General features: G+C 43.4%; 1 protein-coding gene across 2 annotated transcripts in view; it reads left to right on the forward strand.

Annotated features, from left to right (window-relative positions):
• The window catches only part of NUP153 (nucleoporin 153), a 67961-nt gene continuing 55519 nt past the window's right edge, over positions 1 to 12442 (forward strand). The window contains exon 1 of one of the 2 annotated variants that reach the window (XM_032764404.2): positions 1 to 258. In XM_032764404.2, coding sequence (XP_032620295.1) covers positions 160 to 258 — 99 coding nt within the window. In that variant the 5' untranslated portion in view covers positions 1 to 159. The remainder of the gene's footprint in view (positions 259 to 12442) is intronic. The other variant, XM_032764405.2, reaches the window with a different exon arrangement.

Below are 12442 nucleotides of genomic sequence, written 5' to 3' on the forward strand. Positions count from 1 at the left end.
GTCCGCGAGACAGGCCTTGCGGCGCGTGGCGGGGGCATCTCCATAGTGACAGTGACAGCACAGAGGGGAGGAGGGAGCGCGCGGCGCGGCCAGGCCGCGGGGGGAAGGGGGAGCCAGCGGGGGCCGGGCCCGCTCTGCGCCGGGGGGCCGGATCCCAGCATGGCCTCGGGCGGGGGAGGCGGTGGCAGTGGAGGGGGGAAGATCCGGACCCGGCGGTACCACCTGGGCGCCTCGAAGCCCTACCCGAGAAACAAGCAGGTGAGAGGCCGGGGATGGGCCGCGCCGCTCTGCCAGGCCGGGGGCTCTGACTCACGGGGGCCCGCGGGGACTGGGAGCCGGCGGGCCGGGCGGAGGCTCCCTGGCCTATCCAGGCCCCGCAGGCTGGGGACCCACGTGGAGCCCGGGGGTGGTGGGGCATCAGGCCGCCCGAGCTGTGAGAGGGCGCTCGGGGCGCGTGAGGAGCCACGGCCCGGGGTGGGGGGACAAGGGAAACTGGGGCGGGGGCGTCTCCTGCGGGGCTGGCGGTGCGTGTGGGGAGGCTTTCCCATGCGTTGGGGCTGGTATGCATGTGTGGGGGTTTTCTCTCGGGCAGCGGGGAGGGGTTTGGGATTTCCCTGTGGGAGCGGAGGGGGAGGGCGGGAGTTAGGGATTTCCTGCCTTTTTTTCGGTGAAGCTGGGAGGGGTCACTGGAGGGAAGAGGAAACATGTTTAGCAGTTGGTGCCATGTGTGAATTAACCCCGTCTCAGTTTGCTTCAAACAGCTTTGATGGGGCGGGAACGGGGGAAAGAAAAGCATTGGAAGGAAAAATCTGGAGAGCGTTTCCTGTCACACAGACGAGTTGGTGTAGGGTGCAGATTTTCCCAGGATGTAAACTTTGACTCTGCCCATCATGTAATATCTCTGGGCCTTTGGGGTGGTTTAGCTCCACTCTTGATATAATCTTCTTTTCCTATACTAACCAACTTACTGGTTGCTTCCCAACTTAGATTGCCAAAAAATAATTATGTATCAGCAGGAATGATTTGGGTTCACTTTTGTGCAAACGTTATACACAATCAGGATAAACCTCTAGAATGACATGATCTTAAATAGGTGTTTAGTTAGCATACAGTGAATTTTGAGATTTGAATGTCTTTAAGATGTCAGGGACTTTAACCCAGACAGCAAAGTTCGTTGTCTGACCGCGAGAGAGACAGGCAACAAGATCAAACTAGCCAAATTTTTAATTTTTATGTACAAGTTTCAAAACATGTTACAAACCACGATGCAGTTAGTTGTCCTTGTGATAATTGCAGTAGGCAAATAGTTCATACTGTTTAACTGCTCACATAAATGTTTCTGGTACTTCATTCTGTGTATATCTGTTGCTAGCACATTTTGGGTGCTAATACAGTATAAGTAATAACAATACTAAAAAAACCTGTTTTGTTTTTTAAATCTTGCTGAAGTGGTGGATAAACAACAAAATAACTTGTTTATATATTACAGCACTTGACAATGCTGGGCATTTATAGATTAAAAATCCAGAAACTAGGTGGGATGGCTAGTGGACAGGCAGATAGATCCTTCATTATTAGTGTGTGTGTTTCTAGGAGTTTTAGGGTGCTCGGATACCTATGTACTATACAGGTCTCATCTGTGTGGGTATATATGTATGCATACATTTGGGAATGTGTTTATGTAAATCGTTGAACTAGGTTAATACAAATTCAGTTATGTTCTGTTTGTATATAAAGTGAAGGACTATCCAATATAAATCTCATAATATACTGCTTCTCAGAATAATAGAAAGGAATTGTAATTTTTCTGCAGCCTTAAGTATACATATACAATTGCATAACACTGTTCTGCATCTGTTCCTGAAGCTCTAGGACAGAGTTCTCAAACTGGGGGTCACGAGGTTATTACATGGAGGCTGACAGTTCGTGACCCCTCACCCCAAACTCCACTTCATCTCCAGCATTTATAATGGTGTTAAAATATATAAAAAAGTGTTTTTAATTATATGTGGGGGGGGGTTGCACTCTGCAGCTTGCTATATGAAAGGAGTCACCAGTACAAAAGTTTGAGAACCACTGCTCTACGAGATAGTAGTTTAATGACATCTAAACAGTAAAAATGAGTTTCTTCATCTCTAAGTGTAGTATTGAAACATTTGTGTAAAAGCTAAAGAAGTATTGAAGTAGCAAGTAATGAATGTGTTGATCACTGCTAGTTGAGGAGTGACTTTGAAGGAGATGTATGGAAAGCTTTAGATAGTAATTATGGACCTAATCCTCTAGTCTAAATGGACCAGTTGTGTTGTCTTTGTATATTCCCAATGGGTTCATTTGGATAAGTGCTGAAGTAAGCATGTGTTTGGGAATATTTGGAGGATCAGACCCTAAGAATAGATACTTGAATGTACTGGTCAAATTTACAGATGTAACATGGTGTAATAAGAAAAATGTTTTCTTTATCGTAATGCTTTAAAACTCAGTTTTCCAGGGAGAAATTATAAAGCCTAAAAGCACAATTCTTTGTTTTTCCCCTTCGGTAAATCAATTTTTACTGGCCAGGCTTTTTAAAGCCTGCCACCAACCTGTATGTTCACTTTAAGCTTCAGACTAGTGATTTTAATCTTGGGGATATGTCATCTGTAGTTTCAAGGATTTGTCTACCTTTTTATACACTGGTGTAAAAAGTGACTTGCACTGGCTTACCTGTGTTTGAAACCTGGGTAAGCTGCACCAGTGTAGTATGTCTTCACAAGGGGTTTGCACTAGTGCAACTACATTGATTATTATTATTATTATTTATTTTTATTTATTTTTTTGGCCTGAGGGCCACATCTGGGTATGGAAGGTGTATGGTGGGCCATGAATGCTCATGAAATTGGGGGTTGGGGTGCAGGAGGGGGTGAAGGCTCCAACTGGGGGTGCAGGCTCTGGGGTGGGGCTGGGGGTGAGGGGTTGGGAGTGTAGGAGGGTACTCTGGGCTGGGACCGAGGAGTTTGGATGGCAGGAGGGGCAGCAGGGCTGGGGCAGGGAGTTGGAGCATGGGAGCGGGTCCAGGGTATAGGTTCCAGGTGTCACTTATGTCAAGCAGCTCTCAGAAGCAGCGACATGTTCCCCCTCTGGCCCCATCCATGGGCACCGCCCCTGTAGCTCCTATTGGCCACAGTTCCCAGCCAATGGGAGCTGTGGGGACACCATGTGGAGCTCCCTGTCTGATCCTATGTATAGGAGCCAGAGGGGGGACATGGTGCTGCTTTCAGGAGCCGTGCGGAGCAGGGCAAGCCCTGGACCCCGCTCCCCAGCAGGAGCCCGAGGGCCAGATTAAAACATCTGGAGGGCCGGATAGTTTGCCCACCCTGAGCTATCGTATTGCAACCCCCTCCCAAGTCCTGGTCATGCAAGTTGCTTTGAGCTTGTAGAACCCCACTGAAGTCAGTGAGGCTTGATGCTTGGGTCTGCGTGTATAGAGCAGTTGCTCTTTCAGACCTAATTCTGCATGTACCAATGCTTTTAAATCATTATTTTTTTTCGTGTGCACGCAAACAATCCCTGATTCTAAACTGTTAGTTGTTTTGCTTCTGAGTGACATGAAATACAAGAGCCAAAAGAAATAAAAAATTGTCATATATCTGAACTACCTGCCCTGTTCTGTGAGGAACATCTGATTGTCTGTTGCTGAATCATCCTAGGAAGAAAAATGTCTCATGATTAGGCATAACTTTTAGAATTTTGCAATCAACAGTATAATTTGGTGATGTTCTGTAAATGAGACAGATATTTTTTCGTTTAAGAATAATAATGTTCATTGGAGTATTTTGTATGTCTGTCTCAGTAGTAGGCTGGTGTAAGAAACTGGTTTTAAAAGTTTGTCTTTTCTTTCAATAATTGGGTTATAGGTCATTTCAGCTCATGCTTTATCTCTGGTACCATCTGTACATAAGTGGCAACCATGTTATCAAGAACAGTGTAACTATGATTCTTGTTAGCAGGTATTAATACAATTTCTCCCATCAGCATAAAAAATTACACCTACTCTGCAGGGGCCTATCTACACTGAGAATTTTTAGCAGTTGTCTCACATTTAGTCTAGCACTGGGGTCGGCAACCTTTCAGAAGTGGTGTGCTGAGTCTTCATTTATTCACTCTAATTTAAGGTTTGACATGCCAGTAATACATTTGAACGTTTCTGTAAGTCTATAATATATAACTAAACTATTGTATGTAAAGTAAATAAGGTTTTTAAAATGTTTAAGAAGCTTCATTTAAAATTAAATTAAAATGCAGATCTCCCTGGACCAATGGCCAGGACCCAGGCAGTGTGAGTGCCAGTGAAAATCAGCTTGCGTGCCGCCTTTGGCACGCGTGCCATAGGTTGCCTACCCCTGGTCTAGCAGTTGTGCCAGTAAAGCTGGAAATGCCCATGTAGAGTGGGTACAGGCATTTTTACCAATTTTCGTCTATTTCAACTCACTTTAAATGTAGCTTAGCATAGTTTTGTGAAACAATTTATAACACTGTTTATTAGTGTGTATTTCCCAGGGACCTTGTATTAGCATGTAGTACCAGCACAAATGTAGACAAGACTGTCGGTTCGTGACAGTCCTTATTGGTATATACTTCAGTTCTGTCTCAAGGCTTAGGTTCTTTCATTCCCAATGGAAGAATAAAGTTTGTAATGGAGAAAAGTCCTTTTTGAAGGAGAGAAGTAATGTTTACATCCGGCTTTTGTATCTTACGTAGTTTATCCATCAATTTAGAGCATGAGATTCTCTCAGAGTAAGAACATGCCTAAATTATTTTGTCTATATTACTGTTTCTAAAAGTGGTCCATGGACCATGTCTGACTTACGGAAAACTGACAGATCATGTGGTGCAGGCTCTTCTATTTTTCCAGCTGCTGTGTCACATGAAAGACAGCTAAAAATGATTGAATTGTTTATAATATTTTTCTGATATTGTATTAATGCATAAATATTGTGCAACTTGCAAATTTTGAAAGGGAGGTATTCTGCACAGTCCTGACACAGGAGAAAAAGTGGTCTCCAGTACAGTAACTCCTCACTTAAAGTCATCCCAGTTAACGTTGTTTTGTTGCTGATCAGTTAGAGAACATGCTTGTTTTAAAGTTTATGCAGTGTTCCCTTTCTAATGTTGTTTGGCAGATGTCTGCTTTGTCCACTGCTTGCAGGAAGAGCAGCCCGTTGCAGCTAGCTGGTGGGGACTTGGAACCAGGGTGGACCGGCAGCCCCCCTATCAGGTCCCTCTTCTCCTAAGTTTCCTGTGCAGCAGCTGCCCAGCAGGGTAGCAATTGCAGCTGTCCCTCCCCACACTGCCATGTGCTGCTCCTGCCCTCTGCCTTGGAGCTGTTCCCCGATACTCTTGTTTGCTGTGGGGGGGGAGTGGAGGAAGAGGGGGCTAATGTCAGGGTGTCCCCCTCCCCCTTGCTCCTGCACCCCACTTACCCTATCTTCTATACAGCAGGGGGGACACACGACAGGGTTCAGGACAGAGGGAGCTTGCTGGCAGCAGCAGTTGAGGTCTCAGCAAGCTGATCTGATTAACAAGGCAGTGTACTTAAAGGTGAAATGCTCATCTTTTTCTCACACACACAGTGTGTCTTTCTGTCTGTAATGCTCTCTCCTCTCTCTCCATTCCTGCTGCCTTGTAAACTGTGAGAGTTAACCCTTGAGGGCTCAGCCAATTGCTAGTTCATCATTTAGCCGTAAGGCATTCCCTGGAAAATATCCCACCCTCTGACTCCTCCACCTCAACCAAGCTTCCCAATCATCATCGCTGTGTACCAGTATTAACTTGTTTGTTTAAAACTTACACTGTGTGTGTATATATAATATAGTCTTTTGTCTGTTTAAAAAAAATTCCTTGGCACCTAACCCCCTCATTTACATTAATTCTTATGGGGAAATTGGATTCACTTAACATCATTTTGCTTAAAGTTGCATTTTTCAGGAACTTAACTACAACGTTAAGTGAGGAGTTACTGTATAATCTTTCTGTTAATACATGATCTGCTATGAAATCTTGAGAATCCCTGGTTTCTAATACTTTGCATGTTGTATTATACACCCCTGTGGTCACTGGTGCTATAGAAGTAATAATTGTACTGGGTATTCCAAAATGCCACTTTGCAGAAACTAAATTTTTTAATTTTGACTCATTAAAACAGAACTTTAGAATTATTCCTCAGTTTGTCCACTCTTTCTATATTTAGTCTCTCATCTGATTCTTTTCAAGAATAGCGATGAAAAATTTGGACAACTTTCATGCATTGCTGTCAGATATATCTCAGTCCGTCCTGTTGTCTGGGCATTCACCAGATTGAGTGGTTTATTTCTTTATGACACTTCAAATATCTGCCATTTCTTCTTTATCCCATTGTGAAAACACTTATTGAAGGCTTGTGCACACAAAGTTGTACCGATTTAATCTAAAATGGAAATTTAAACCATTTTTTAAAAACAAGTAGAAACCCCTGCGTGGATGCTCTTATTTTGGTTTTAGAGCAGTCCTTTCTGGTTCAGTTTAAGACTGTTGGGAACAGGTTTAAGATAAACTGAAATATGCGACTCTTACACTAAAATGAAAGCTGGTTTAATTAATTGATTTAAAAATTATTTAAAGGATGGTCTGTGTTGGAAAGTTATACTCATAGCTACTGAGCTGTGAATTTAAACCAGTATAACTCCAGGTGTGGATATTTTTATTCTGGGAAAAGTGTGTGTTCCCAGCTTTATTTAACTTAAAGCCTCTTTCTAAGTGACATAAGTTTTTATTCTGGAGTAAATGTTCACACGGGGAGTTATATCAATTTTACTATATCTGTTTAACTATACCAGTATAATTATAATTGATAAAATTTGTGTAGGCAATCCCTAAGTTGAACCAGTGCAACTTTCCCATGTAGAGAGGGCCTAACACTTCAGTATTCTCTAAACTTCACCTCTCATTTCCATATTTCTCCTACTTACAGTGCTGCTGTTAATTGGCATAGCTATAATTAAAATATTTGTGGTAAACTTGGTATACTGTGGCTTGCATTTTTAACAAGCGTTAGCTAATATGTGTTAAAATCCTAGTGTAGAGAGTTGTAGTTTTAACACAGATTAATTAGTTGAAGTAAACCCTGGAGTCCGCCAAGCAGTGAATTGTTTGCTGTCAATCTGGACTGGACTTGAACTAGTGACCTGGGAGTGAAAGGCTCTGTATCCCATTATCAGTCCCCTAAGTCATGGAGACCACTGAGTCTGTAAGCTGATTTAAAATAGTGGTTGAATTCTGGTGTGTGTAAAAGATATTAGCTTCTCCTTCCACCCTTAAATAAAAAAGTCAATATTTTTACATGCAGTTTGAAAAGGAGATAGGCTGTTTTGTTATCTCAGTTCTTCAACTTTAAAATAACAAGTTACTCTAGTGTTTAAAAGCACAGAAAGATATTTTTCATATTCTTAAAAATATAATGGTTGGCTCATCTCAGTTCTCCAAGTGTACTGATGGGTTGGTAGCAGTAAGAGTTATAGAATACTTTAGGCTATTTTTTATGAATACACACTTCAAAATATTTGGATAAAGCACAATTTGAACTTTTCCCCCACATAAAATTTGTGGTTCCTTTGAGACAAATATTAGCTCCATGCTCTGTACAAATTATTTGCAAGCTGTTGGGTTCTTTAGTGAATCTCTCTTCAGTTTTGCTTATGCAAATTATTTGTTGGAGGCTGTCATGTTTACATTAAGATTCTTTATACAAAGGATAGCATATATATATATAAATTAACATATTCCATTCCTGTTTGTTTGTTTTTACTGCAGCTATGCTTTGCAGTTGGAGGCTGGTCTACATTGTCTTAAAACATTTAAATCAAGTGAATTAAATTAGTGCAGATCTCTAATATAGCTGTACTTAAACTGATTTAACCCTCACTTTAAAGTATTTTAACTTAATTTGCTTATTAAGGGTCAAACAGGTTTAAGTATACCTGTATTAATGATGCACTGTATTAATGAGATCAGTTTTTAATAGCCTTAATTAAACTGGTGCAACTTTTCTAATGTAGGCAAGTCCTGATTGCCTTCCAGTAGTGCTTTAAGTGACATGACTACCATCTGTGTTGGAAAATTTAGGCAATAAAGGAGCAGTGTTCTGAATCTTCACAGTAAATGATGCTACTTATTGCTTTCAGTGTGCTTACCTCATGTTAATTAAAATAAAAAAGCTGCTAATGAAATCTTAAAATTACAGATATAAATACACACACATAGTGAAATGGGTATTAACATTAGTGACATTAATTTGCCCACATTCAATATATATTTTTGATTTCCATTTTATAACTGTAACATTGCCTTAATATATAATATTAAATTGCTGTTTCTTGTGTTTTTGAGAGACACAAAATGCTTGTGACTGATTGTGTTTGTATTTAAATAGTTCCAGTTTGGTTTTGATATTCACACCTCATTGGAATTAACAGAACAGGAAAGCTGTTTTTACCATCTTTGCTGCTATTTGGCTGCAGACATCTTCCATATAGGTTAGGAACATATTGGTGCTGGTCTACAGTAGACAAGCTACACCCATATATTCAAACCCCTAGTATAGATTCACTTAAACAGTTTTCAGTCTTACATCTGTTTAGCTTAAGTCAATTTAAGCTAAACTGATGTAAACAAAGTTTAAACTGATTCAAGTGTATCTATATTAGGGATTTATTCTGGTGTAACTAGATCAATTTTAAATCTGTTTAGTTATACCCGTGCAATTTTTATAACGTAGAACAGTTCTTTATGTTTTTAACAGAAGATTAGAATATACAAAACACTACAGAATGAATCAGGAATTGTAGACAACCATGATGAAACCTCAGAATCTGCCATTTTTGCAATCATAGGTTTCTCTTGTCCCTGATGTTCCATCAGTCTTCAGAGGAACTTGTTGTGTGCTTCAGTGGATACGTACAATCTCCCTTAAGCAAACTGTCCAAGTGGCAATCCTTGTCTTTATCAAACTGGTCAGAGAACACACAGCAGGATTATACAAAAGTTCGATTTAAAATCTCTTGAGCCCTGACTAAAGTAATTACAACTTCCACTGTTGCTACCCAGAAGTGAATTTTGGGTTCTAACTCTTACGTTGTAGACAAAGCCTCTGTATGATGCTTAAAAGTTGATAGGGCTTTGTTGAACCATGCTAAAAATCATAGATGGCCACTGAGCATAATAAAGGTGATTTTTAAATTACTTACCTTACTTTAATATTTCCCATTTCATCACTCAAACTTAACAAGGTGCTGCTTCTAAATAAGGGCTCTATACATGCAAAGTATCAAACTTAAGTCTAGTCTACATTAGGATTTTACATGAGTATAGCTCTGGTGTGAAAATACACATCCCTGAGAGATGTAGCTATGCTGACCTAATCGCCGGTATAGACAGTGCTAGGTTGATGGAACAATTCTTGTGCTGATGGGAGAATCCTTCCCATTGGTGTAGGTAGTGTCTACAGTGAAGTGCTACAGAGTTTGTGCCTAATTCAAAAATTATGTCTTCACTAATAGGGAGGACTCCTTTGAATAAGATGAGATGAACAATAGGATTGGCACGTTCAGTGTTTGATTCACAATAGCCCCATCGTATATCACAGGGGTCGGCAGCCTTTCAGAAGTGGTGTGCTGAGTCTTCATGTATTCATTCTAATTTAAGGTTTCACATGCCGGTAATACATTTGAACATTTTTAGAACATCTCGCTCTATAAGTCTATAAACTATTGTTATATGTAAAGTAAACAAGTTTTTAAAAATGTTTAAGCAGCTTCATTTAAAATTAAATTAAAATGTAGATCTTATCAATTTAGTGCAGTGGTTCTTAACTTGGGGTGCACCCCCTGGGGCAGGGCTGATGCAAGGATATTTTGTGCCCTAGGCAAAACTTCCACCTTGCCTCCCCTCCCCCCCACATCAGTACATTGAGGGGCAAATCCAATGAGCCTTTATAGACTCCAGGGGCCAGCTGTGCCCAGAGGCTGCTCCCCAGACCAGGTTCCCCCCTTCCTGTCCCTGAACTTCCCTGGAGGATGCACAGCCCCCCCCGTGAGCCCTCCCCGCCCCGAGTCCACTCACTGGCTTTGCTGGGCTTGGGCTGCTGCAGCAGCTTGGCAGGGAGGAGCCACCTTCCGGAGGCACCGGAGAGCCAGAGAGCCACTGTTGCGGCAGCCGCGAGCCCCAGCCATGGAGGAGCCGGTGTGGTGCAGGGGGTCAGCCGCCTGCAAAGGCGGTGCCGCTGCTGCTAGCAGGGAGCAGCTGTGCCCCCCCGCCCCTCCTGCTCAGGCTGCAGTCCGTTGCCCCCTAGGGGGCTCCTGCAGGTTGCAGTGGATGTATGCTGGCGCCAACCCTCATGCACCCCCCTGCTCCCTCCTCCCCTAGGGTTACCATATTTCAACAATCAAAAAAGGGGAGAGCCCTGCCCTAGCCCCACCCCCATCCACTCCCTCCCAGTTCCCACCCCGACTGCTTCCGTCAGAACCCCCAACGCCCCCTGCTCCTTGTCCCCTGACTGCCCCCTCCTGAGACTTCCCCCACCTAACTGTCCCCCCCAGGACCCTGCCCTCTACCTGTCCCCTGACTGCCCCAACCGTTATCCACACCCCCGCCCCCAGACAGACCCCCGAGACTCCCACCAACCACTCTCTGCCCCCTGACAGGACCCCTAGAACTCCTGACCCATCCAATCCTCCCCCTACTCCCCTTACCATGCCAGTCAGATGCTGACTGCATGTGGAGGCAAGACTCCATGTGGAGTGCGGAGGCAGTGGGAGGGGGGCAGCTGCGGGAGGGGCAGCTGCGGCGGCTCACACTTCCGGGAGCTGCAGAACCTGAGCGCAGTGAGGGGGGAGGTGGGGAGCATGTCTGCCTGGGCTGCGGCCCGGTGCATGCGGGCAGCAGTCCCCGTGCACCCCCTGGCTCCCTTGTCACCGTGCGTAGGCTCTGCAGCTCCTGGGAGTGTGAGCCGCTGCCACCGCCCCTCTCACAGCAGGCTCAGGGCCCTGCGCCCTGGTGGCTTTCACTCCCAAGAGCCGCGGAACCCAAGCATGATGGGGGGGGAACTGAGGGGCGTGCCTGCCGCTCGTCTGGGGTCCCAGCCGCCGGCCCCACTCAGCCTCCTGCCAGATGAGTGAACGAAACCCCAGGCCGGCAAGACGCTGAGTGGGGCTGGCGGCCAGGAGCCCAGCCGGCAGCTGCGTGCCAGGCAAAATCAGCTCGTGTGCCACCTTTGGCACGCATTCCGTAGGTTGCCGACCCCTGGTATATCAGCTCAGTTTGTAAAAAGGAAGGGAGGTAAAGACAGAATAGCATTGATTCTTGAAGAGTATTTGTCATATACAAATCCTATTAAATCATATGGCTAGAGAGTAAACAAAACCAACCCAACTGCTGACACCACTTGTAAACAATGAGTAATTTTCCTAGTGTAGACCAGGCTACAATGGTGAAGACACTTAGGAAGTTCTGGACAGTTAGATGACATAGTCAGTGTTTAAAAGGTTGGTTGGTTTATATTAATGCTTCCAGCTGGTATTGCTGCAACAGTGGTAATGAAAGAATAAAAATCATAAGTCTTGGGTGGGCATAGCAGTCCTTTATGTTATGTGTGCGTAACGGTGCTGGAACCCACTCTTTGCTAATATTGTTGATGTGCATTCTAAACAGAGTGTAGGAAAAAAAACAAGTATTTGGGACCTGCCTACAAAATTAACCACATTTAAACATGATTGTGGTTAAGCCATATTATAGCAACTTTTTTTCTTTCTTGCATGGAAAGATAATGTTGAACTAAGTTTTAATCCTCGTTGACACACACACACACACACTCACACTCTTAATTGTTTTAGAGAATATTGCTAAAGTATCTGTTTAGCCGTGTTAGTTTGTATCCACAAAAACAAGGAGTCCGGTGGCATCTTAAAGACTAACAGATTTATTTGAGCATAAGCTTACTAAAGTGCATTTCCTTTTAATGCAGTCACAAAATATCCAGGAAATCACCAGTTAGGCCACGCTAACACTCAGAGCAGCTTGAGTTCATGTAATTTATTGCTTTAGTCTCCCCAGTCCCAAGCCTTCAAAGACTCTAACAAAGAAATTCCTGCTGATGCCAACTGGTATTGGCACAGTTGGAGTTCCCTAGTAGACAAGGCTCTAGTGGCTTCAATTGGCTTTACTGCTATGTTAATTAAAGCCACCAGAGCCTTGTCTATCCTTAAGCTCCCACTGATGCTAACATGGGTTCAGCTGAACATTTAATAACATTAATAGGAAATTCTTTTGTAAACAAAGCGATAGATTCTTCACTTCCACAATAGACTTTCGCTTCCCATATGTAACTACCCAGAAAGCAAACATCCAGTTTCTCCAAATCACAAAGAAATGCAAA

The sequence above is a fragment of the Chelonoidis abingdonii genome, chromosome 2 (assembly GCF_003597395.2).
Source record: "Chelonoidis abingdonii isolate Lonesome George chromosome 2, CheloAbing_2.0, whole genome shotgun sequence".
Taxonomy (NCBI): domain Eukaryota; kingdom Metazoa; phylum Chordata; order Testudines; family Testudinidae; genus Chelonoidis; species Chelonoidis abingdonii.